Raw genomic sequence first — 27292 nt, 5'->3', positions numbered from 1 at the left:
CAGTTCCCCTAAGAAGGGCCGTGCTGCTGACCCTGGGAAGGTGGGCAGGAGAGCCTGAGCAAGTCAAACCACACCAAAGCATTGGTTTCTTCAGTGTCTATAGTGCCGCATGCGTCTTCGTGGTATTTTCTATGACCGAGCGCAACCTCTCTCAAATTGGAAACAAAAGCTGAAGGACCACCACAGAACACTGACCTCCTGGGCCTGCCTTGTCAGCTAGTGACAGTGCCGTTGGAGGCCCATGGGGACCGAAAATAAGGCCAGAACCACAGTTTACATGGAAGAGTTCTCCCCCAGCCACCCCAAAGGGGGCTGAAGTTCTGTCAGAATATTTGTTATGTGCAAAGCATGTCTTAGGGGGAATTAAGAGTTATCAGTGTGAGAGTTTCCCCTGTACACTTTAACGTCTGTATCTTTGTTGGGCATTTTCAAGGATTCAGATGTCTTATTAAATGAGAATAAGGAAGTTATGCCTGTCGACAAAAAGGAATGGATTTTTATTTTAAGATTTTAAAGGGACTGCAGTGTCACTCAAGGCCACCAACCTATACGTTGCCTTGGGCTGTCAGGAAGCACTCAGGAGGCAGAGGCAGGTGGATCTCTGAGTTCCAGGTCAGCCTGGTCTACAAAGTGAGTTCCGGGACAGCCAGGGCTACATAGAGAAAGAGAAAGGAATCCATAGACATGCAGATTCAGAGACTTGGGGGTGCCTGTGCCCTAGCTCCCAAGACAAAAGGAAAAAAAAAAAAGTCATAGGAAATGGAAGTGGCGGAGTACAAGGACTTGAAGAGACTCATCACATGTGTCCCTGGAGATCCATTTGGCGTCCACTGACGGAGGTAAAGAACACCTTCTGGTGACAGTGTCCATAACAGCACTTCCATCCTCTGGGTGCCCCAGTAGGGGCGGGGATGAAAGAAAGCCACGGCGTATGGCTTCCTAATTGCTGTTGTCAGCAGCTATGATCTCTTCCTGATGCATTCTACCGGTTCATTTGGGGCTTTGGACTGCACGGGGATTATCCTAAGCCTTAATTAAGTGCCTGCCTGCCTGGCATGGAGTGAGTGCCAGCTGCTAACACAGACATGGGCCCTGAAGCCTGGTCATGCCTTGGCCGTGGCTCTCCCTTCACTCCTCACCCTCCTAATAGACGCACAAGGTTAGTCTCACAGTATCTGTGGTCCATTTGGTGGGGAGGTGATGTTTTGTTACCCGGGGAGCTTATTATACTCAAAGGTGGAAACAGAGGACTGAGTCTTCTTCCACCAATTCTGTGGCACCATTGCCTTTATTTTCTACATGTTTTTTTTTTTTTTTTTTCTTAAGTCAAGGCCTCACCATGTAGCCCAGGTCGGCTGTAGACCTGTGATCCTCCTGCCTCAGTCTCCTCAGTGCTGGGATTATAGGCGTGGATCATCATGCTCATTTATTTCCAGTTCTCCAGTCACCACCTGCTGTGCTGTAGTCTTTGACCACGGGATACAGCATGTATTATAAGCTCAGGTACTTGAACCTGGTGGCACAGACATACAATCTCACTCACCTGGGAGGCAGGGACAGGAAGATCACAAGTTCAAGGACCATCTTGGCAGTTAAATGAGAACTTGCTTTAAAAAAAAAAAAAAGGTGGGCATGGGGAGAGTGCTGCTGGAGATAGGGATGCCTTGTTAGAGAATGAGGAGTTCAGAGCACAGAGCCACAGACAGCAGTTACGTTGGGAAACAGATTCTGTCTGCCTGGGGAAAGTTCCCATGGGAAAGACTCTCGGTGCGGCTCATCCTCTGGCCTCAGCCATCCCCAGCATCCATCAGTCACTGCCTACCGATACCCCTAATGAGTCTGGCTCACTGCTCATTTGTTTGTTTGTTTGTTTTTTCTTTGTTTGCGCATCTTCTTGGTCCCCCAGCATCCTGCCAGGCAGTCTGTTTCTCTTTGGCCAGCACCCAATCTGGCTGCTCTCCTTTGGTCTCCCTCCATCCCAGATGTGGGCAAAAACCTCAGTTCTTTGGTCCTGCCTAGTCCTGGCTGACAGACTGCTGCAGCTGTGCCCTGCAGCTGTATGGACAATAGTGTGTGCACAGGGCCAGGCCCCGCCGGGATCAGAAGACTCACAGAGGCTCTCCATCTTTGCAGAATCATCCCTTTTTTTGCTTTGCATCAAGTTCAGAGAAGGCAGATGTGTGGCTTAGAATCTGGGCAGGTCTATGAAGTCAGCAATAGTGCCCCTGCTCAGAGTTCAGGCTGGGAAGGTCTGCCCCAGGCAATGAGGAGTGCGTTGAGAGCCCTCAACACTTTAGAGGAAACTCTAAAAAGCTGACGTCCTAGAGAGTGGTCCCCTTCAGTCCCTGAGTGAATTCCCAGATTGTTCTAGGCCTGAACAGTGACACAAGTCAGGGTAAGACTGCTCAGCAGCCGCACTGTTTTCTCTGCCAACCAACCACGCTCTCAGGAGTCCCATTTTCTTTAAAGGCCTTTTGAGGCCATAACAGTTTTTGAGGACATTTTATGGAGCAGGAGCACAGTCTTACTATTTAAAATTATTATAGGGATTATGACTGCTATATCTTCATTTTTATGACAGTTGTTGGTTATGCTCCTGATTTATCTGATACTGGGCTTCTGTTCAAGAACACAACCTCCAATTAAATGTGGTTACTGTAGCAAAAATATGATTCTCCTCAGAATGACCCTCATTGGGGCCAGTTCCAAAAACTCATTATGGTGAAAAGTGAGGGCAAGCCTCTTTGCATTCGCGAACATTCCTCCTGTGGTCACTTGCTTTTCCCATATGAGGAATTAGAGAGCAGCCAGGCTGCGGGTTGGGCCCCGAGGAAAATGGAGGTGAGAGGAAAGAACCTTCTCCAAGCACTCAGTGAGTCACCACTTAAAACCATACGTTAGAGACCGAAGGAACTCCGGATACCCAAAGAGTAATGTTCTCTTCCGTGATAGGAAGGAATTACAGCCCAGAGAGACTAGGAAGTCTGTCCAGACCGAGGCACTGAGGCCTGGCCATCACACTGCCCTCTCTTTTCTATCCTAACTCTCCTGGGATGTCATGAGATCACATGACCCTGATCCTGTCCTACTCTGAATACAAGAGGACAACCCATGACTCACCTCTGGCGTGACAAGAACTTCTAGGAACTCTTTGCATTGTTTTAAAGTGGAGAATCAGCCATTGCTTTCACTTCTTAAGAGATGGAGGGTCTGTTAGACATCGATCTTCATCGCCATTTCTGGTTATACAAAGCTTGTTTTCCTTCAATGAGGAATTTACAGTGAGGTCTGCAGACAGCCTCTGAGACTGGAGACCAGAACTGTGGTCCTCAATGTGCCACTTCATCCGCCATGTGAGAAGGCTGGGAAACCCCCTGCTCTACTCCCTCTCTGACATTATACTTGGCATCATGGCTGCCGTCAAGGTCCCCATCACAGGGTAGCTGATGATGGAGCTCTTTCCCTGGGGAGACATAAACCAGCGTCTGCCTCTTTCCTTATGGGACACGCAACAACAAAACAAAGTATGATTCCACAAAAGTCCAACTTGGGGAACCAGTGAATTGATTGGCTTACTTACAGAGCATGGGTGAGGGATTACTTCCGGAGCACGGTTGACCCTAAAGCAATCCCACCAGCAGAAAGTCTCAGCCCAGCGTGGATGAAGACTGCAAAGCTGCATAGATGCAGTCCCCTCCAGTTAACCTTTGGCAGTCTGTGTACTCTCAAGAGCACAAGGCCATATGCCGTTAGGGCAGAGTGATATACAGACTGCTTGGAGGCTCAGTCGGGCAGCTGTGAGGGTCCCATGACCCTCTCCACTCCCTCTTCCTATGAGGGAACATCAACAAGAAATAAGCCAGACCTCAGGGTTCTCTCCAAGCTTCTTGCAGCTGTTCCAATGCAGATGATGGCTGCTAGGCTTGGGGGATAGCATTCTACAACAGCAGCCTGGCCTGCGGTCCCTCTCCCATGGAGCTGTGAGTCAAGTAAGGTTCTCTATGTGGAGGTCCTCTGAGAACTAGACATCTGTGGGCTTTCACCATCCTCCGCAAGATACCCAGGCCATAAAAACCCCAACGGCAGCTTCTTCATTGAAAGCCACTCATGCATCCCAAGAATGTGAACCAAGGCTTCCCATCTACCCTGCTTGGGCCCCAGCATAGTGGACAGGCAGTGGTAATAGAGACATCCTTAAACTGAACGATTTTTCCTGATGTTAGGGAGTGCTTGATGAGCTTCTTTCACAGTGGCAGGACCATTATTCACACGGCAGGTCATTCAGACCTTGGGGCTGAGCAAGGTCACAGGCCCTGACTTGCTCTAGGTCCAGGAGCTGTGGAAGTCTTGTTTGCACACTTTGACTTCATGAAATCATGCCCATTTCAGCATATTTAGGAATCTTTGAATAATTATTCTAATGAGGCCTTTCAAAGGTAACTTTGGAACAAGACAATGAGGAGAAAAGAGAAAAAGACCAAGGGATTATGTCCCCGAGGTCTGGAACGCTCTCAATGTCCCCAGTTAATCATTGATACCCCCAGCGGCCTGCTGCAGGGGGTCAGCGCGCACACTGCTGGAATGCCTGGAAGCCTTGGGTGCTGTTAATGATTTCTCTCCTGGTTGCAGAGCTGAGCCCCTTTGCTCTGAAGCTGACAGGACTCCTGGGATCATCTTCAGGAGGGTGGGCTAGCCCCACCTCACTGACATCAGGAGAAGATAAACATAGTGCGAATAACACGTGTGACCAGCCTCCCCAGGACCTCCTCGCTTGCTCTCTGAAAACATGGGAGACTGTTTTAATAGGATACTTGCTGTGTGAATGTTCCTTTGTATGAGGGTTTGTGACAAGATCAAGGCCATATGGTGACGATTTTATATGGGATCACAATGTGGGCCATCTTCAAACACACATAATGGTTATTTGTATAGCTCTTTTATTTCAACAAATGAATGAGTGACCACAATCCATTAGAGACACTTGAACGGAAGGAGCACATTTATATTTTCTTCTGTTTAACAATGACTAAGTGTGTGACATTTGTAGAAATATCACAGGTAGACAGGAAAAAGGAAAGGAAGGGAGTGTCCCATAACCATATTCACCCAGAGACACGCACTGTCACACTTGGCTTAGAACATCAGTGGTGAGGGTTCCTATACCCAGGTGGATGTGGTCCCCTTCACTCTGTCAATCTAAGGTGGGAAATAGTTGCTGTGGTGAGACCATGGTGGCCTCAGGCATTGCTGACATGTTTTGAAGTAGACAGTGGAAGCATTTCCTTGTGGGTGATCTATCTCTGTCACGAGCATAATTTAGATTTTTATAGGAAGGAGCGGTTTTGTTTGTTTGTGGGAATCACAAATAAAATGAATAATACTGATTGGAGTTTAGGGGTTTGGTTTTTTTTTTTTAATTTTTTTTTCTTTTCCATTGAAGCCTGACTCTACATCAGCCGGGCTGGAGAGGCAGGTCATATAAGATTTATAAACCGCCGCTGAAGGGATGATTATATGAATTAATCAAAGAAGGATTGTTGGCTTTGAGTTTTTTAGCTGGGAGTCAAAGCTCCCTTCCTTAGGAACAAAAATCCGTATCCCTGATACTCAGACTTGGGTCTGAAGGTGGTGGGAACAGAAAGGCCCAGAAGACTTAGCCAAGGGCAACTGTGAGGTCGGAGTGGATTCCCAGCATCACAAAAAGAAGACAACAACTGCTACTGCTGAGAGAGTGTCCCTTCCTTCAGCGTGCTTAGGGAAGGAACTGTATGTAGGTGCCTCGGAGTCCCAGCAGATGGTACCCCTCATGCCCATATAGCATCACTATCTGACCTTGGAAGGAAGAGGAGGAGCTATGGAGCGTGTGCGGGGTGGGGGGGGGTGGGGGGGGTGGGGGGGGTGGGGTGGGGTGGGGTGAGGGGTCATACTGCAAATTTTAGTTCCATTTCACCTGAGGCCATTCTTTCCTGCCTTGGAATGGCTTCATGGCTAAAAACTGTCCCTACAATATTTTGTAATAAAAACAACTTCCTTCCCAGGAGGCTTCCACACTGTCTTTGTGCGTTTTCCAGTGCAGAGATGTCCAGTTCTGGGTCCTCACTGAGTGTGGGTGAGCTGTGTTAAGCACTGCTGCTCTGAAGATACGTCCATCCTGAGGGGTCCAATGAGTTTCAGTTTCTGACATGGGAGAGATCTCCTCACATGGCTGGGAACCAAATCTGTGTCCTCTACAAGAGCAACACGTGCTTTTTACTGCTAAGCCGTCTTTCTGATCCCTCAAAGATAATTCTTAGATTGGAGTCTATCTCCTCATTTCTCCCTTTTTTGAAAGCCGTGCTAGCTGAATAAGGGGTTCTGAGGCTCTGAGGCTCTGAGGTGAGTCGAGTACTTGGAAAAGTACTGAACATGTAGCACTCACAGACAGTCGTAACTATTGCCGGAGGCAGAGAGCTGGTGAAGAGCTGACCTGAGAATGCCAAGGGAGGCGTGTGGGGGTAGGGGTGGGGGTGTCGTTTCCAGTAGCTACAGGAAAACTGCAGAGAGAAACAGGTTGGAATTCATCTTGATGCCTCTTAATGATTTATTGACAAAATATAAAATATATGACTTTCCTAGCATGTAATCAATATATTTTAATATTGGGGGGTTTAGTGTTTTGGGGGCTTTTTTTTTTTTTGGCTTTTCGAGACAGGGTTTCTCTGTGTAGCTTTGCGCCTTTCCTGGATCTCACTCTGTAGCCCAGGCTGGACTCGAACTCACAGAGATCCACTTGCCTCTGCCTCCCGAGTGCTGGGATTAAAGACATGCGCCACCACTGCCCAGTTTATTTGTTTTGGATGGAGAGGGATTCATATAGGGTCTCATACAGCCCACAGTTGAACTTCCTACATGGCTGGGGATCACCTTGAACTCCCAGTCTTCCTGTGTCCACCTCCCAAGTGCTATAATTACAAGTGTGTGTCGCAGTGCTCAAAACATTGAGATCTTGTATTTATTTAGTACTGTCCTTGCAACCCAGGGTGTAATGCATATGAACCGTGAACTCTGAACTGTAGGGCACACAGCGTGTGTGAAACAGAAGCCTTTACGGTTTCTTTTTCTTGTAGGTCCGGGGCTACCCAGAGCCCCAGGTGACATGGCACAGAAATGGGCAAACCATCACCAACGGGGGCCGCTTCCTGCTGGACTGTGGAGTGCAGGGGACTTTCAGCCTGGTGATTCACACTGTGCGTGAGGAGGACAGCGGAAAGTATACCTGTGAAGCCAGCAATGGCAGTGGTGCCCGCCAGGTGACAGTGGAGCTGACTGTGGAAGGTGAGTCCCAGGGGCAGTTCTGCGGCAGAGCCGAGCTGCCGTTCCCAGGGTCTGCTGCGGCACTTCCGCCCTCTCTCAAAGATGGAGGGATTTATGAGAGAAGCCACACACAGCTTGGGCTGTGGGCCGCACACTCATGTCCAGGCTCACGTTCCAGCCTTGCCATGACTTACATCACACCGAGACTGAAAACAGACCAAAACCAGGCTCTTAATGTGACATTACCAAGGGACGACTGAGCTGGCACAGGCCCATCTCCCACTCTCCTCACCCGTCACTGCACTGTGGCCATGCCTTGCTCTTCCTAGACAAGACCTTGGGGATGTCACCTTGTTACTTGCCCAAACAAGAGTTTTTGCCCTGGTCTTTCACCCAGATGGCACTCGTGTTCTTCAGGCCTCTGCCCAAACCCCCCAACTCCCAACTCTCCCTCCTGTCTCCTCCCTCACAGTTTTTCCTTCTGGGTTGTCGCCCTCTAAGCACCCATGACACAGCTCTGAGACACACAGGGTCGGCATCTTGTCTATTACTATTTCTCCAGCATCTGGAACATTCTCCGCACAGGTCAATACCAAGTGTTTGGGGAATGAATAGAAAGAATCTATCATCATTAGCATCACCATGGAATAATAGTGCCTCACTATAAAAATATATATAATTCAGAAAGAGATACTGTCTATTAAGTAATCGTGATCCGTTGTCTTTTCCCCTACTTCTGTGGTCAAAATAATTTCGACTAACATATCAGTGTCTGGGAGAAACACTGGACTGTAAATGATGCTGGGGTTTTTGTCACTGGTGTCTCCCTGGCAGGCTGAAGCTGCTCTCCTGGGTTGAACACTCCATGTCAGGCCGTTGGCAGATACTCAAGGTCTGATGTCTGGGAGGTCGAAGGGGTCTGCCAGCCCCTCAGACGTAAGACATGCTTCCCTGGACATTCTGGGAGCCGATAAACCATGCAGCCAAACCTTCTTTTCCTGTCTTCAGAAGACTGTTCTCCTAACCTCATTTGCAGGAGACACCGTGTGTGAGCAATATAGATAAATGGTGAAGGTAGCCTTGGAAGGTTCTAGAAGGGGTGAGGTGCACCTGGGCTAGTGGCCACCCCTTGGCCTCTTCCCCCTGTTCCCCCACGCAGTAGCAGGGCACACAAGTTCCACAGAGCAGAGTGTGCATAGTTTGGATGCTCTCCTTAAATTCTCTTAACTAGCTGACTCGGTCATTTTAATGACCTTCAAGTGCCTGTGGCGGGGACATTCCAGACAGAAAGTGGCTCCTGGTCAGAGTCTCGGGATAAACTTGTCCAAAGCCATCCTGGAGCCATGCTCTCTATATACCGGCTGATCACAAAGCCTAAACTTGGAATTGAGGCCCTTGAACAAAAACGACCCTGTTCCCCTCTCTGGCTTCCTGTTTGGAGCTGAGCACGGAGAAGTGCTGAGTTGTGAGTCTCGGTCCAGAGTCCCGATCCCAGCTCGTGCCGACCTAATGTGTGACTTGAAACCTCTGGACCTCGGCTTCTGCAGAAAACGGACATGAGTTCCAAGCTTTGCAGCCTGGGTTAGCCCTTGTTTTCTGGGATCCACATTAAGGAAGACTGGAGTACGTTGGGAGTGCAGGGAAATCATGTGAACTGGACATAATCAGTTGTGGTGGTGCATGCCTTGACTCTCAGCACTCTGCAGACAGGTGCAGGTAGATCTCTCCAAGTTCAAAGCTAGACTGGCCTACATAAAACTGAGATAATTTGTGAACCTTCTTGGTTCCTACTGTTCAGGAAGTTGGATTTGACAGCTTAACCAGGTACCTAGGGACAGGACCACACAGTTACCCAGGTGCCTAGGGACAGGACCACACAGTTACCCAGGTGCCTAGGGCAGGACCACACAGTTATCCAGGTGCCTAGGGACAGGACCACACAGTTATCCAGGTGCCTAGGGACAGGACCACACAGTTACCCAAGTGCCTAGGGCAGGACCACACAGTTACCCAAGTGCCTAGGGCAGGACCACACAGTTACCCAGGTGCCTAGGGCAGCACCACACAGTGACCCAGGTGCCTAGGGACAGGACCACACAGTTACCCAGGTGCCTAGGGCAGGACCACACAGTGACCCAGGTGCCTAGGGCAGCACCACACAGTTACCCAGGTGCCTAGGGCAGGACCACACAGTTACCCAGGTGCCTAGGGGACAGGACCACACAGTCACCCAGGTGCCTAGGGCAGGACCACACAGTCACCCAGGTGCCTAGGGCAGGACCACACAGTTATCCAGGTGCCTAGGGACAGGACCACACAGTTACCCAGGTGCCTAGGGCAGGACCACACAGTTACCCAGGTGCCTAAGGCAGCACCACACAGTTACCCAGGTGCCTAGGGACAGGACCACACAGTTATCCAGGTGCCTAGGGCAGCACCACACAGTTAACCAGGTGCCTAGGGCAGGACCACACAGTTATCCAGGTGCCTAGGGCAGCACCACACAGTTACCCAGGTGCCTAGGGGACAGGACCACACAGTTACCCAGGTGTCTAGGACAGGACCACACAGTTACCCAGGTGCCTAGGGACAGGACCACACAGTTACCCAGGTGCCTAGGGCAGGACCACACAGTTACCCAGGTGCCTAGGGGACAGGACCACACAGTTACCAAGGTGCCTAGGGCAGGACCACACAGTCACCCAGGTGCCTAGGGCAGGACCACACAGTTACCAAGGTGCCTAGGGCAGCACCACACAGTGACCCAGGTGCCTAGGGCAGCACCACACAGTTACCCAGGTGCCTAGGGCAGGACCACACAGTTACCCAGGTGCCTAGGGGACAGGACCACACAGTTACCCAGGTGCCTAGGGCAGCACCACACAGTTACCCAGGTGTCTAGGGCAGGACCACACAGTTACCCAGGTGCCTAGGGCAGCACCACACAGTTACCCAGGTGCCTAGGGCAGCACCACACAGTTACCCAGGTGCCTAGGGACAGGACCACACAGTTACCCAGGTGCCTAGGGACAGGACCACACAGTTACCCAGGTGCCTAGGGACAGGACCACACAGTTACCCAGGTGCCTAGGGACAGGACCACACAGTTACCCAGGTGCCTAGGGACAGGACTACACAGTTACCCAGGTGTCTAGGACAGGACCACACAGTTACCCAGGTGCCTAGGGCAGGACCACACAGTTACTCAGGTGCCTAGGGACAGGACCACACAGTTACCCAGGTGCCTAGGGACAGGACCACACAGTTACCAAGGTGCCTAGGGCAGGACCACACAGTTACCCAGGTGCCTAGGGCAGCACCACACAGTTACCCAGGTCCCTAGGGCAGGACCACACAGTTACCCAGGTGCCTAGGGCAGCACCACACAGTTACCCAGAGCCTCTCAGGGGAAGCAGTCATGCTCTGAGCACCTCTAGGTCCTTGAGGTTTAGGACAGAACAAAGACGCTTACCCTGAGGGAGCTTCTTCCTCTCTAATACAGGGGCCATGGGCCTGTTCTCCAGTCACTATCCAATAGTGACATAGTGTGAGCGATACATGTCATCTTAGGTTTGCTAGAGCCACATTTTAAAAATTAGATGAGGGCTGGAGAGATGGCACAGCGGTTAAGAGCCCTGGCTGCTCTTCCGGAGGATCTGAGTTCAATTGCCAGCAACCACATGGTGGCTCACAACCATCTACAATGAGATCTGTGAGATCTGGTGCCCTCTTCTGGCATACAGGCATACATGCTGGCAAAACACTGTATACATAATAAATAAATTCAAAACAAAACAAAACACAGTTCCTCAAAAAAAATTAGCTGAGATTAATTTTAATAAAATATTTTTTAACTCGATACACCCAAAATGCTATCATTTCATTGTATAGTCAACATAAACATGATGAGTAGCCCCTACATATGATGAGGAGCAGTGGTGATCTTACTCTGAGAAGGCCCTTTGAATTTGAGGAACCAGAGAGAGAGTCGCTTTTGATAGTAGGTTACCTCCAAGGTTGTATGCTTAGGAGCCCAGTTTGGTTAAATTGCAGGCCCAGAAGAGGTGTGGACTCACAGTTGCTCCCACCAGTGTGACAGGATGGGTTAGTGCGAATGTACACACACACACACACACACACACACACACACACACACACACACACGCCTCCCTGGGGGATCTTGTCACACACCCATGTTGATCCAACAGGTCTGGTACAGAACCTGAACATCTGAAGTTCAGCCACTCCCCGGTGTCACCCTTGCTGCTGCCCATAGCCCATTGTTGGAGGAACTCAGCTCACATGGAGGAAGTTTAGCCTAGTGGTACACACCTATTAGTTCCAGCATGTGGGAGACTAAGGCAGGAGGATTATGTTCAAGGCTAGCCTGGGCTACCAGTCAAGCTCCTATCTCAAAAACAAAAATCGCCTGCAGGGCTTCTGGAAATGTCAGCTGGAGCAGCCTACTTGCTGCCTTCTTCCAGCCTGGCCTCCTGGCCATCCCCTCAGTAACACCCCCCCCCCATCCCCGCTTCCCCTCATCCCTGACCCCTAGTAGTACTCTCTGCACACCCATGAAACTGCTGTCGTGGGGATCACAGCTCCTGACCATAAGCGAGGAAGAGAAGGCCACTCTGAAGACCACCTAGAATGTGAGGCGGAATGGGGAGTGACCCTCTGTCCTAGAGGTTCAGGGAGTGGCCCTGGTGAGCGTTGGCCCAGTTCCTGGGGCACCACACCCTTGGGTGATTTTGAATTTATGGTAACTGTTCCTCTTTTTGAGCCCCCATCCCGTTTCAAGGAACTGTGAGACCCCTTTTATCCTCACGTTGTGTATTTCACATGTCTGTCTGTCTGGGCTGAGTTTTGATACTCTTACATTGTTCCTGTAAGATGCCCGCTGTGTTTTCTCCCCTCCCCCCAGCTAACTTTCCCACCCTTCTGAAAGGTCCATTTATATATTTCTCAATTATACCCTTTATAAAAACTTTGTAATCTATCAGACTCCCCAGTGGAATTTCTTTTTTTAGGGGTATGTGCCCTACTTTTTAATGCAGTCAGAATCTTGAAATGCTCTTGACCCATTGTCCTTCCCTCTCTCGTCAGAGTTGACAGTATGGATGTGGCACAAGCAGGATCTTGCTTTCTGCCTCGGTTATCTGTTTGCTGGGAGACAGTTATGTATTGGGACTGTCCTGTCAGAAGCCCCACTGAATACACAGAAGAATTCAGTGATAAAGTACTTGTTTGCACTCTCTTCTTGGAGACTGACTTCGAAATCTCCTTTACCTTGATCCCTTTCCCTGGTTCACTTCATCTTCCTCCGCCATTCTTTCTTCTTCCCTTCAGAATACAGCCCCCCCCCCCGCCCCGCCCTGCTTTTGATCTTGCCATGGTACTTCCACTTTTTAAAAGTTCTATTTTATTTTTAATTTGAGTGCAGTGCTCACAGGAGCCAGAGGACCCCATCAGCTTCCCTAGAGCTGGAGGGACAGATGCTGAGCCATCTGATTGATGTGGGCGCTGGGAAACGGCAAGAGTATGTGTGCTCTTCGACACCAAGGCGTCTCCTCAGTCCTGGTGTGTCCTTGATTCTCCCCGTCTCTTAGTCCTCCACCTCTTCCTCCATCTCTAACCTTGGCCTTTCATGGATTTAGGTTTTTCCCTGTTGCTCATAGTCCTTCTTGTTCTTTCATTCATTATCTTTGGTTGAAAGTGAAGACTTTGCACTGGGACCTAAGGAGGAAGAGATCACCCCTCAAGACACTGACTTTCCTAGTAATGCAGGGATGTATTAAACGGAGATTTTATTAGACTAGCCTACAGGATGCCATCCAGGTAGTCCAGCAATGACTATCTCCTGTTGAAAAGGAAAAGCCAAGGATCCAACTGTTGTTCAGACCGTGAGTCCAACAGTCTCAGTCTAATGCTGGAGTCCCTGCAGGATCCCAAGGGCTGCTGGTCTTCAGTCTCTGGTGGAATCCCAAAGAAGTTGGTTCTAATACTGGCAAAGAAGGCCGCAGCAACAGAACAGATGAACTTTTCCATGGGAATGAGGGCAAGCAGGCAAAAAAACAAGATTTCCTTCTTCCACACCCTTTTATCTGAGCTGCCATTGGAGATGCAGATTTGGGGTGGGCTTCCTGCTTCAAATTATCTGATTAAGAAAATCCCTTACGGGGATCTCCAGCAGTTTAGCTTTAGTTGATTCAAGATGCAGTCAGGTTGACAACCAAGATTAGCCATCACAGGTTCCTTCTCTTCAAGTGTTTTATTAGTCTTAATAAAAGATAGACCATCATCTTTCAAGATCCCCACACACCCCAAAATGAGTTGCTGATTGATGCAATGAATTGCTTCAGGTATCTGCTTAAGATGCCCTTCCCAGGTGCTGCCTTTGCCAGTGGACGGCCCCCAGCTTGACGCCGGCACAGGAAGTGGCTGTAAAATGACTAATACCACATCACACCAAAAGGGTAGTGCCTCAGATTAGATGTACATCTTCTCTGATGACTTTCCTTCTGGTAAGGTGGTGAGATTAGCTCTTAATGACTCGGGTACACAAGAGAATGCCTGTCCCTGGCTTCCTGTTATTTGGAATGTCACCGAAGAAAGCTCTAGAGAAAGAAGACTCTAAGATGGGAGTCTTGGGCTCTAAATGATGACTCTAAAGGAAATAAGTTATTTTTCTTTCTGCCAGGTATCTACAATTTCAGAGCAACTGTGGATGATAATTAAGAAATCACTTGCTGGAGCTGGAGAGGTGGCTCAGTGGTTAAGAGCACTGGCTGCTCTTCTAGAGGACCAGGGATTGATTTCCAGCACCCACATGGCAGGTCACAACTGTCTGCAACTCCAGTTCCAGGGGGTGCCTGACATCCTCTCCTGGCCTGCTAGGACGCTGTACACACAGGCATGCATGCAAGTGAAAATACTCACACACATAAAGTAATAATAGCAAAACTTGTTTAAAGAAATCTCTTGCAGGAACCATTTAGCCAGGCCCCCTTCAGTACAAAACTCTATGCAGCTACTCTTTGAACTCCTTATCCATCCAGAAATGACCAGGAAATAGTTTTTCTTCTAAGAGGTGTGTACTTTATTCCAATCCCTTGAGGAAGAATTGTTCAGTGTTTTGATTTCCTGGAGCCTCAAACAGGATCCTTGAAAAGGTTGGCTCTGTAGATGACCTTTGGCCTCCATGGAGGCACATATTCACTACTGAGAACAATGCATGTGTGTATGCACCAGCAAGAGTGGCCTGCAGCAGGGAAGAGACTGCAGAATGGACAGTTGTGTAGAAAATGTTTGGTTTATACCACAGGAGGAATCCCCCGGCAGAGACGCTTCAATATTTATAGTTACGACATCCATGGGACCGTGAAGACTGTTGAACCAACAGGTGACAATCCGTATCTCCTTAGAAAATGGGGCAGCTGGAAAACCTCAGTCATTCCCAAATACCTCCTATCCTTATATCAGGTGTCTCCAGGTCCTGCTAGGTCACCTCCTACACAGATCTGTCCCATTCATTCCCTGCGCTACCATCCAGGTCCGGGTTGCTATCGTGGGCACGTGCCTGTGGCAAAAATTCCCAGCGGTCTCCCTGTTTCCCTTGTCCTTGCCCCGGTGTCCACACCACTATTTAAAATGCCTATAAAAGTGCACACCAGATTTTATCACCCGCCCCCTCGGAATCCTTCTGTGATTCACAGTCAGCAAGGCCCTCCCTGCGGGTGTGATTTAGCTCTCATTAGTGTCTCCAGCCCATAGACCTTCCAGTTCTTTCAAGATGCCAAGAGCTCTCATGGAGAGCCCTGACCAGGCTGCCTCCCTTGGGAGCCAGTTAAGTGCTCGCCCAAGCCCTCAGCTCCAGGCTTCAAGAGAAAGGCAGAGTGCTTCAGAGAGAGCAGAGGAGACCATATTACTGCAAAAACATCCACATGGAACAGTTCACCACCCTCTAGTTTCACCCGACCCCACTCCCCTTTTCTTAACTATCACGTGTGATCAGCCAGTCATTCATTCCCAGACATTTCTCCAGTAGTAAAGCCACCACTGGCTCCAAGTTGAAACAGCACCACATCCCCTAGGGGAGAGGGTATGGCATTCACAAGGCCCCTTTTCTCTTCCCAGTGGTCAGGGAAACTTGTGGACATTTAGTGGGAAAGTACCAGGAATACAGTGTGTTCTCTATGGAAAGGATCTTCCCCCTCTTCTCTACAATCTTGCTCCAGAAACATTTAAGCCAGTGGTACTATGGTCCTTCATGACACCCAGAATTTCTTAAGTTGTGAAAACTAACTGAATAATTTAGGGAATTACCAGTATGTAGATAGAAGTCTCAAAGTAATAGCTTAAAAAATATTGCAGAATTTATTTTGTGCACATTTTCTACTAAGTGAAATATAGCCATGTACATATATAAGTATTGTACATATATGTGCTTGCACACATAGCATGTAGACCAGAGGAGACCTGAAACTCAACAGAGCTGGAACCAAGTAGTATTAAATTAAGGAGACATATGAGATACTCATGTCTCATTAGGTTTTCTGTCTCTTCACCTGTCTTTAAAAGTTGGGCGGTGGTGGTGCACGTCTTTAATCTCAGCACTCGGGAGGCAGAGCCAGGCGGATCTCTGTGAGTTTGAGGCCAGCCTGGTCACAGAGCACAGGCACCAAAACTACACAGAGGAACTCTCTTGAAAAAAAACAAAAAAAAAAAAAAAGTTGGGAGTACTATGATGAATTTGTGGAAAGGTGGCATAGTGAAGTTAGTTTGGAGTTACAGAGGTAGCACATGTCACTTTTCTTTCTTACCCTCACAGAGGATGTGTTGCAAAGCATGGTGGGCATTTAAGACATAGATAAGGTTTTTACGATAACCTTCTATTACTTGATTCTGTAGCATAAACCAGAATTGTTTTGACATCACACTTGAGGTCTTTTTTTTTTCTCTTTTCTCCATGTGGTTTTCTTTAACTTACCTTGCTAAGTTACCTTTTAAGGCTTTTGGTTGTTTGTTGTTTTGTTTATTGGTTTGTTTTTCAGGACAAGGTTTCTCTGTGTAACAGCTCTGGCTATCCTAGAACTCACTCTGTAGACCAGGCTGCCTCTGCCTCCCGAGTGCTGGGATTAAAGGCGTGCACCACCACCGCCTGGCCCTTTTAAGGCGTTTTATGCTTTTTTTTCCTTTAATATAATGTGTCTGTTCTTTTATTCTAAAACAATTTATTCTCTTATCCACCTCTCTCCTCCTTTTCCTGTACCGCTTGATGGTATGATTTTTGCTCATTCGTTTTTGAAATCCAAGCATACTTTACAAGTTCTGCAAACATCTGATCACCTCATTATCCTCCGGCGTGTTCCAGGAGAACAATTACATACCGTGATACAGAGGATTGTGGCCGGCTCTCTGTGTCACCTTGCTTTAATTAAGGCTTTACATGAGTTTCTGAAACCATATACATAGCCAATTAGCCGTGAACTTCAATTCAGGGTGGCCCGGGCATGACTAAATGCGTGTGATGAAGGTGGGATTTGTTCTAATAGAGTGGAGAAGCACTATTTTAAGCCTTCTGTAAAAAACACTTTGAAGATGGCTAAGTAGGCTGGCTATTTCTGGTTCACCTGGAGCAGGCGGGGTTTGCTCTTGTTGCCCTGGCATGATGATTAATCATGTCTCCTGGCGCTGGGAGTCCTGTCTGGGTGATGAATGGTGTTGTCACACACTTTGGGGAGCGTTCCTCCTTCTTACCATCTTGACCACACCGTTCACTTTTGGGTCCCGGCGTTCTGTTTCCATCCATTCTTCTTACGTCTTTTGATGAAAAGCACCAGGTTTTCTCTTAGACCCTCCTCTGTTGAACTTTTCACTCCTAAGACCTACCAGCGTTCCCTTTATCCTGTCCTTGAAACATCTAAGACGAGTGGTTAAAATACCTCCAGTGTCTCGGTCTCTCCCTCGCCAACTGTTCCAGCCCTCGCCAGTTCTCTTGATTTGCTCCTCCGTCTCTGGCGTTCTACCTTAACCTCCTTCCCACTTATTTTCCCATCATAGCCTTACTATCCTGCCAGCTTTTCATACTTTGGTAAAATTAGATTTTTGCCTTATCTGACTATTTATAACTTGAATTCTCCCCCACCCCGAATAGACCCTGTTAGTTATCTCAGCCCGACTTCTCTGTTGTGATGTGAGCTCTCTGGTATGACCTCATATTGACATGAGCATTCCTCAGGTCCACTCTTAGATGGCCCGTTTGTGCGTTGCCCTTAAATCATACTGTAAATTGCCCTTGCTCTGACAGAGAAGCACCTGTAACATTTGTGATTCGATGGGAAAATCCCACATTTTTGCCTGTTTTGTTTTTCAGATTAAGATGTCTAGCTCCTAGGATTTTTTTTTTTAATTCTCCATCTATTTTTTTTATTGCGGTAAAAATCATGTAATGTTTACCCTTTTCACCATTTTACCATAGTGTGCCCTGAAGTGACCTGAAGTGATCAGCAGTATACCGTGTCATCGGTACACCCCCAGCTCGCACAGCGTGCACTGGAGTGATCCTGTGTCATCCGTACACTCCCAGCTCGCTCAGCGTGCACTGGAGTGATCCTGTGTCATCCGTACACTCCCAGCTCAAACAGCGTGCACTGGAGTGATCCTGTGTCATCAGTACACCCTCAGCGTGCACAGCTGCTACCACCACCCAGTTCTAGGACTTTGTCATTACCACAAACGGAAATCCCATGCCACTAATTCCTCTCCTCCTCGTGGCCCTGGCAGCTGCCTACCACTTTCTTTTCTCGGTGGATTTGCCTGCTCAGAACATTTTTTAGAAATGAAGCCATAAAGTATGTGTCCTTTGTGATAAGCTTCCTTCACGTCACATACTTTTCAAGGTTCACTCAGACTGCAGTGTGTCAGTACTTCCTTCCTTTTTATGGCTGAATAATATTTCATTGCGTGAATAAACTGCTATTGTTTTGTTTATCTATTTATACAGAAGATCTGATGGGTGATACGGTAGCACTGAGAAGTGCCGTAAGTGATAGGTGGTGGGACTCTTAGCACCATGCTGTTGTGTGGAGCATGTGCAGGATGCTTTGACTCCCTGTTTGGATGCCAGATTTCATTTTCCCTTTCTCTTCTTCAGGAGAGGGAGGGACTACATTGTGTTTCTTTTTTTTTTTTAACCATTATATTTATACATTTTAAAAATATAGCTAATATTATTGAAAGTAAAATATAGCTAAAATTATTGACCACCCTACCTCCCCCAAACAACTGCTATTAATAAAGATTTTCTGTTTGTACTTCTTCCAACAGTATGGAAGGGGCCCAGCATCTTAACTGTACATGTTTGCCGGGTCCTTTCAAAACTTGTCTCTCCTTTGATCAGCTTAAAGTTTCTTTTAACCTTCTTTACTAGAGAAGGCGATGACAGACCCTGCTCACTCTGTGGTCATACCGAACAAAAATGCGTCAACAGTGATCACTGATCCACGGGGTCACAACTCAAATGTGATGTAAGCGTTGGTGGTTGATGCCGTCTCACTGATGTTCTGTTGAAATCTCAAGATGGGAGCGTCTGGGGAAACTCTCACTGTGATATTTAGCCTTTACCCTTGAGTTCATTCCTGCGCTGTCATGTCAATGAAATAGATAAGAGAGAATAAGGAGATCCACCGTTTTCCAATAAATGCCCTGTAAATTCCCCACCGCAGACGCTTGCTCATATGAGAATGACTGAGCCTTCCCTGTGGGCCCTAGGGAGGCTTTTATCCACGTTCACACAGCTTATGATAGAAAAAGAACAACTTCCAGCGTGATGGCTATCTCAAAAATGCCCTTTCCTCCTCCTTCTCCTAACTCAAAAACAACACTGTGTAATTATGTTACAGCAGAGTTATTTCCTGGTCACATTATATCCTTCCCCAGCTGTAGCAACTGGGTAAAGGGCACCCCACCTGGTCTCTCTAGGCTTGCTGCTTAACTGTTTCCTGCCTGGTATGCCAGCGACTCACCCAGGCTCAGAGGCACTGGCTATATTAACTTCTCAGCGAGAACTGGTGGTGCCCAGAATGACAGCACCTTGCCATGGCGGTACTGCATGGGGCGGTGCTGCTGATTCAGGGGAGGTGTGGCCCCATGGTGGCTCTTCCCTGTTCCATTTCTGCTCGTTGCTGTTTGCTCAGCCTTCTGTGGAAGAACGGAGTCTTGATTATATCCATCATGATAGATATGGTAAGAGGTGTACACAGGCATCTACTTCCCTCCCTTAAACTGGGTTATGTTCTGGAAAGGTCCTGGATCTCTACAGGTAACTCTCACAGTAGAAAGTCCATAGCAATACCTCACAACTCAGCAGAGAGTTATATTCCACAATCTGGGAGACCTGATAAATTCCTGAACCCTTCTAGGCTCTGTGACCTTACACATGTGGCTTCTCTAATTTCATTTTTCTCACCCATTGAAAACATGTAGGGAGAGGGCTGGGGAGATGGTACAACAGTTAAGAGTTCTTTCAGAGGACCCAGGTTCAGTTCCCAACACCTACATGGTAGCTCACAACCATCTGTGAGTCCAATTCCAGGAGATCCAACACCTTCATCTGGCTTCTGCGGGTACCAGGCAGGCACCTGGTGTGCACATATATGCACACAGGCGAGTACTCATACATACAAAATAACAATATATAATTTTTCTAAAAACTTAAAAAGATGGCAGACTAATGTATTACCAAATCCATTCAATTATTACAGGGATTCACGTAACCTGATGCCCACAGGGAGTCGGCACGTGCGCACATGCGCATCAAGGTTCACTGCTACCATCGTGTCCCACCTTCTGTTGCTGAATCTGCATGACTCATGGCCAACACTGGTGGGTGCAGCGCTGACTCTTTAACCTTCTCTCTGTTTGTTACTTGCAGGGAATCTTACGAAGAAGCATGGTCAGCCTGCTGTTTCCAAAGCCTCAGGGTAAGTTCTGGAATGTTCAAGCCGGAAAAAGGGTTGGGTTGGCTTTTCCTGCTGACTTGACCTGCATAGGTCTAGCACTTAAGTCCTAGTGGGACATTGTATATCATTTCCCCTTTGGCCCAGCTACTACATACTAAGGAAGTGGAGGACTATGCCTGTGGTCTTCAGAGGATTCTAACAGTCACGATAATAATGGATACAAAATTCAAATGAGTAAACTTAGAAGAAACATCAGCAATAACTGCTGTCACAGACAAGCCCCAGATCTCGATGGTTCAACCTAAGCTCATTTCTCAACAAAGGGACGTTCATTGCAGATGTCCTTGAATGTGTGAGAGCTTCCACATTCTCTTCAAGGAGCTTCCTCTGTTTTGTGGCTCCATCTCCTGGAGCTTCTGCACCTAGGCAGTATACTGGGCCAAAGCAGAGGATCTTTCTGGAGGTTTCCATGAGTCAGCCCTGGAAGCTGCATACAGCTAGCGTGCTCTTGTCCTGTTGTCCAAAATACAGGTTTTGGGCCAGAGCTCAGTAGAACTCAGGTTTAAGGGAGACTAGTAAATTCCACAGAGTAGCATGTTCATGTGGTAGAGGTTATATGTTCTAGTGCCACTGATTTTCCCAGAGGAGACCAGAGAAAGCGTTTGAGGCATAGAGTTGGGGTAAAAACTCTTAAATGGTTTCTGATCACAGTTTAAGTGGCAGGCAGGAGAGGAAGAATTGAACTGCTACCCTGTCTAAGTTTGGATTCTCTGTTGACTTCTTTCTGGGGACAGATTTTCATCCCCAGCAGGGGAGACTCGTCCTAGCATCTGGGGCGAGTGCCCACCGAAGTTTGCCACCAAGTTGGGCCGAGCCGTGGTCAAAGAAGGGCAGATGGGGCGGTTCTCCTGCAAGATCACTGGCCGGCCCCCACCACAGGTCACCTGGCTCAAGGTGAGGTTTTGTCTGCCCAGACTCTGACCCTGGCCAGGAAGCCAGAGATCTCAAAACCCTGGGACTAGTGGGAGTCTGGCTTTCCAGTTGGTTCCTTCTGTGTCAGCCCTAGGCTGTGTCAACCCCATTTCCCCAAGGCTCTCAGTAGGTGTGTAGTGACATTTGTATTCCGTTGTTCCCCTGCTGTTACATGGACCTCTCGTCCTCACACTCACAAAACAGCATAAAGCCGTTGTGTAGGACAGAGCAGGCATCTCAGGAGAAGAAACTGAATTGGGGTGCTGGTTTTCAGGCAACAGCTCTGTGGTTCATGAAGCGTGTGATGCTAGACAAGTCACCAACTCTCTTGGAGCTCAGCCTCCTTACCTTTGAGATAGGAATAATGCCTTGACAGGTTAGTGGACACTCCACGTGGAAGTGCTTTGCAAACAGTTCAGAACTGGGCAAAGTGAAGAGAGCCCGCGGAGACAGTGGTGCCAGGCAGTGAGAAAGATGGGGATGGAGCAGGGCATGAAGAGAGGTCAGGAACAGGTGGGGTCAAGGCCAGAGAGAGAATAGATGATTTTTTTTTTTTCAGAAAAGAAACTCTTGAGTAAAATGAATGATAGGGCTCCTTTTACCTGTCTCTTGATTCTTCAAAACTCATCCTCAGAAAAAAAAAAAAAAAGGAGGCAAAGACAAACTGAAGTGAGCAGTATAGAATACCTTTCCATACCCCTTCCTTCCAAGAAATGCAGGTCTTTTGAGACAGTTTCCTTCCACACGTTGGCTCCAAGCCTGTGCAAAGGCCTTGGGGCTGAGTACTCAAGTAGTGATTTTCTTTTTTTCTTTCTTTCTTTTTTTTTTAAAAAAGATTTATTTATTTATTATGTATACAGTGTTCTGCCTGCATGTATGCCTGCACACCAGAAGAGGGCACCAGATCTCATTACAGATGGTTGTGAGCCACCATGTGGTTGCTGGGAATTGAACTCAGGTCCTCTGGAAAAGCAGCCAGTGCTCTTAACCTCTGAGTCATCTCTCCAGCCCCAAGTAGTGATTGTCTTAGTCTTTTCTGTTGCTGGGTTAAACACCGTGACCAAGAGCATCTTGAAGAGTTTATATTTGACTTAGGCTTCCACATCCCTGTCTGTCACTGAAAGAAGTCAGAGCAGGAGCCTGGAGGCAGGAGCTGAAGCACAAGTCCTGGCTCCTCCCTGCCTTGCTCTCTCTAGCTTGCTTAGTTTGGCTTTTCATACACACCAGGACCACCTGTCCAAGGACAGCATGGCCCGTGGTGGACTGGGCCCTTCCACACCAATCATCCATCAAGAACATGTCCCACGGACTTGTCCACAGGCCAGTCTGACGGGCTGTCTTCTCACTTGAGGTGGTTCCCTCTTCTCAAATGACTCCAGCTTGTGTCAAATTGACAAACTAGCCATCACTATGACGACTGTCCGGAGACCACAGAACAGGTGCTGTGCACCCAAGCACTGGTGTCCATTCCATAGGACTGTGGAAGGCAGGATAACCGGGTTGAAAAGAGAGTAGACTCCTGTAACCAAGCTCTTCTTTTGCTACTTACAGGAAAATATCCCATTGCAGCCAAGTGCTCGTGTGTCTATGTCAGAGAAGAATGGTATGCAGATCCTGGAAATCCATGAGGTCACTCGGGATGACATGGGCGTGTACACATGCATGGTGGTGAATGGGTCAGGGAAAGCCTCCATGTCAGCGGAACTCTCCATCCCAGGTACTGAGAGGCCTGATGCAGAGGGACCCTTTTCTGGTGCCAGGACCCTCCTAGAGGAAACTATTCCTTCTGTCTCTTGTGTATATGCATGTGGCACACTAACATAACCGTGCATCTTCAATGATAGAGTAGAAGAAAAGGGATGGGCTAGCGACACAGACCAGGCCTAGAGGAAGATGCTATGAGTTGTCTGTCCCCTTCATTTGTGTCCCTAACTAGGTGCTGCCCCTGAGTCTTCTGTCCTTTTTCCTAACTCGGGTAGCTCTCTCCTGTCTCTGACTATTGGAGGAGTAGGTGTTGCTGATGCTCTGCCGTCATTCCTGCCTGAAATCTAACTTGTCCCTTCCGTCCCTCAAATCAGATGTGTATAAACTGACAACATGACCGCTCCAGGGTGTAGTCATTTGTCCTGAGTTTCTTAGACCCGACAAGATGCTCCCTCAACTTAACTTTTTCTACCCAGGATCCTCCTCACCAGCCTGGACTTGTCAACAGTAGCTCCTCTCCCTGGCTTTCATCCTCAGCTCCTGTCGGTTCTTCCTTTGCAACCTCTCTGGATAGCCTGCTTACAGTTCTCTTGCCTCCCCAAGTCCAGCCTGGGGATGCCTGAGCATGCGCGTGGGGGAGTCTGGCAAACCAGACGGGCTCAGATTGCACTGGTCACAGAAGTCAGAAAGGGAGGGAACCTCGCCACCTTCCTCCTCCTTTCTTCCCCACTTCCGCCTCTGGTTTTTCCCCTTTGTATTTCCTCCCTCTCCTCAGAAACCATGCCTTCTTGCTTTGTCTGTCTGTCTGTCTGTCTGTCTGTCTTTCTATCCATCCATCTATCTATCTACCTATCATCTGTCTGTCTGCCTATCTAATCTGTCTGTCTATCTATTTATCTATCTATCTATCTATCAATCATCTATCTGTCTATCATATCTACCTACCTACCTATCTATCTATCTATCTATCTATCTATCTATCTATCTATCTATCTATCTATCTATGAATCATCTCTTTATTTTGACTTAAGTGTTTCTGCAGTCCACAGAAAGAAACTTGTGTGTTTAAACCTATTTAACTGAGGCAGGTTTCACGGAGCCACCCTGACACATTCGGTGTACCACGTGCACTGGTATTTTCTGTTCCACCCGATACAATTAAGACAAGAAACCCCAGTCCTGATCAAAGAATGTGACTCGGCCCCTCCCTGTGGGTCAGGAACTGTGGCAGGCCTCTGCAGCAAGGCTGAGCCACCCTCCCTTTATTTTCCATACTCTTGAGTTTAAAAGCCACTCCCTGCTAATGCACTTAATGACAAAATGATAGACTGCCGGGATCTGTTTGAAAGTATCCAAAGCCAAGCAAATGGACTAAGACAAAAAGAGACAGACAGGACTGGTGAAATGTTCTTTCCTCATCATGTAATGTCCACCTTCCTACTAGTATATATTTTGGAATTTTCCACGATAAAATTTAAAAAGCATCAAACAGACTTGGTAAGAAAAGAATATATTGTATACTTCCTGGGAGAATAAAATGTCACTTCTTTTGTGTGTTTCTAAAGCATTTATCTTCCCCAAATGGACTTTTTGGGGTGTGTGCGTGCGTGCGTGCGTGCGTGCGTGCGGTTTTAACAGCTAAAGCATTGGGGTTTGGCACATTTGTTGGAGGGTTTATCCCATGATTTGCCTGTCTGTTGGTTATCCTTCCCTCCCTGTGGTGAGGGGGAAGAGAGTCCATGTCCTCAAGCCCCAGCAGCTGTTAGAAAGCCCAGGAAATGTTCCTAGTGTGAGAAAGATTTCTCACCCTGCCCCAGCCCCAAGCAGGGAAACTTCAATAAATGAAAACAATGTCACCTTACCATTGTCTCTGCTTGGCATCTAAACTAATCCACTGTCTTTCTGCCCCTCTTCCAGGTTTGGACAATGCCACTAGGTATGTCTTCTCTTCACAATTGTTACGTTTTTCATCTTAAAATCCTCCGCACAGAGCAACAGCAGGGAAATGCCCTGCATTGTCAAGTCATGGTGTAGGAAGCGAGGATTGGGGGTCGCTTTATTTGTGGGTGCTGTGCTTTGTCCTCCTGTGGTAATTTGCTGTCTGGTTTGATGAGAGGCTCCAAAATCAGCATGAAAATTCCTGGAGGGCTTGGCGCCTCAGCATCCTCTCAGTGTCTTCTAAAGCAGACCATCCCAGGCATACAGTCATGCTTGCTTCCTTCCTTTCTGGGTGTGAGGCACAGAGTGGATGTCAGCGCACGGGGGGGGGGGGGGGGGGGGGGGGGGGGGGGGTAAGCAGGCCGTCCACTGTAGAGAAGGACTTTAAACTGCCTCACATATAAAATGACAACTGCGATCTCTGAGAAACGACACCAGTTGCAATTACTGGGGTTGCGAATGCCCTTTCTGAAAAGTCCGCATTTGAACTCAGACCTGGAAAGTGCAACAGTAGCAGATGAGGAAAGCTCAGGAGGACAGGTTCCAAGGAGCATGCTGGGAAAGCCTGAGAGAGGGCCATGAGGCCCAAATAAGCCCCACATGGCTGTGGTAGCCTGTAGGTCAGTGCAGCAAGAGGCAGCTGGGGCTTTATCCTTAGCAGAGTAGAAAGCTGAAACCTTCCTGAGCTTCAGGGATATAACTCAGTGTATGTCTTTAAAAGACTGACCACAGAGGCTGCTTAGAGTTGGATCAGAGAGGGACTTTGTGAGCAAGGGAAGCCTATGATTGGTTTGAACTCCAGAGCCCCAGGGAAAGGACAAGTATCAATGCATAGGACTATGGGTGGAAGCAAAGGACAGGGGAGATCATTGGTGGCCCCTGAGCTCTGACGTGGGACGCGGAGCAAGCCGCAATACTTTGCTGTTAGCCATCATCTGTAGGTTTTGTGATACTTGACATCTCTACCATGGTGAGTAACATTTGCAAGTAACCAGATGACCACCCTGCCCCTGTTTCCCTCTCCCCCTCCTGACCCTCCTTGTTGCCATACAGGACGTTTGTGAGAGCGACCAAGGCCCCCAGTCCAGACATCAGGAAGGAGGTGACCAATGGAGTCTCCAAGGACCCAGAGACTGTGGCCGAAAGTGAGAACTGCTCAAGCCCCCAGAGGAGTGTCTCCTCAGCCTGGGCCACAAACAGCCACCTGAAGTCCCTGCAGGAGCCCAAGCTGAAGCTGTGTGAGGGTTCTCCCGGAAAGGTCCTGCAGTCCTCAGTCTTGCAGAAGACTTCCAGCACCATTACCCTGCAGGCTGCCAAAGTCCAGCCAGAAGCGAGAGAACCAGGCTTCCGGGCCTTCTCTCCTGGGGAGGAGAGGAAAAGTCTGGCTGTCCCTCAGCAAGCCACACTCCCTACCAGACAGTGTGGCCTGGGAGGCCCAGCTGGGAACAAGTTTGGTACCAGGAACATCTCCATAGAGAGCCAAAGGGAGTCGACATTCCCCAAATTTGAGAGTCAGCCCCAAAGCCAAGAAGTCACTGAAGATCAGACAGTCAAGTTCATCTGTGAGGGTGAGTGGCGCTGCTTAAGGTGCTGGTTCCCAAAATGTAGGCCCTTGATGGCTCTTCCTTTCCTTCACCACACATCAGCCTGCACCTCCTGTATCTCTGCATCCCTTTAAACTAGGTCCCCCAGGAAGCTACTTTCCAGGGTCTTCTCTTTAGGAAGTGCTCAGTCTCTAAAGCCCTCGGAGTTGCCCATGACTTCTTATGAAATAGAGCGTTGGTCCTGTGCTCTAACTCACCCCTCAGCGTATCCATCATCACAAACACACTGCAGGCCCCTTCTTCTCTGTCCTCCTTTTCCAGTGCCTGTCTCCCCTGGAGAATTGGCCCATCACCCCTGCTGTCCCCTGCCTCAGGATCCTGACTCTCACAGGACATCTACTCGGCGAGTGCAGGATCCCAGGAGAAGGGGCAGGCTTGGAAGTAGGAAATCCGTTCCCGCCTAGCCTGAGTTCTTCCCTCCCGTCAGTCTCTCCCCACCCCACCTTATAAGCCACACAGTGCTCCCTGAGGGCACCTGTTCCACACATGGCCCTATAGTTTCAGGGATACCAAAGCCTGAAGTGGCCTGGTTCCTGGAAGGCATCCCTGTGAGGAGACGAGAAGGCGTTATTGAGATTTATGAAGACGGTGCATCCCATTACCTCTGCCTACGGAGAGCCCGGATGAGGGACTGTGGAAGGTACAGCTGCACAGCATCCAACATCCTTGGCCATGTGTCCTGCAGTTGGACCCTCCTGGTGGAACGTGAGTACATCCCCCGATTCCCATGACTCAGGCAGTTCAGGTCCTACAGCTCCGCACCCTAGACTGCAGATGTCGTCCTCACCGACAGACCAAGGGAGAAGTCACTGCTCGCAC

The 27292-nt window shown here is 48.5% G+C and overlaps 1 protein-coding gene across 2 annotated transcripts in view; it reads left to right on the top strand.

Moving 5' to 3' along the window:
• Positions 1-27292, top strand: part of Mylk (myosin light chain kinase) — a 181620-nt gene that overhangs the window by 34051 nt on the left and 120277 nt on the right. For both annotated transcript variants that reach the window (XM_059277280.1, XM_059277279.1), the window contains exons 2-8: positions 7107-7314; positions 20228-20276; positions 21050-21209; positions 22779-22944; positions 24849-24867; positions 25923-26437; positions 26972-27178. In XM_059277280.1, coding sequence (XP_059133263.1) covers positions 7107-7314; positions 20228-20276; positions 21050-21209; positions 22779-22944; positions 24849-24867; positions 25923-26437; positions 26972-27178 — 1324 coding nt within the window. The remainder of the gene's footprint in view (positions 1-7106; positions 7315-20227; positions 20277-21049; positions 21210-22778; positions 22945-24848; positions 24868-25922; positions 26438-26971; positions 27179-27292) is intronic.

This window comes from Peromyscus eremicus, chromosome 12 (genome assembly GCF_949786415.1).
Source record: "Peromyscus eremicus chromosome 12, PerEre_H2_v1, whole genome shotgun sequence".
Lineage (NCBI taxonomy): Eukaryota > Metazoa > Chordata > Mammalia > Rodentia > Cricetidae > Peromyscus > Peromyscus eremicus.
The sequence above is the reverse complement of the archived record's forward strand: the minus strand, read 5'-3'. Positions and strand labels throughout refer to the sequence as shown.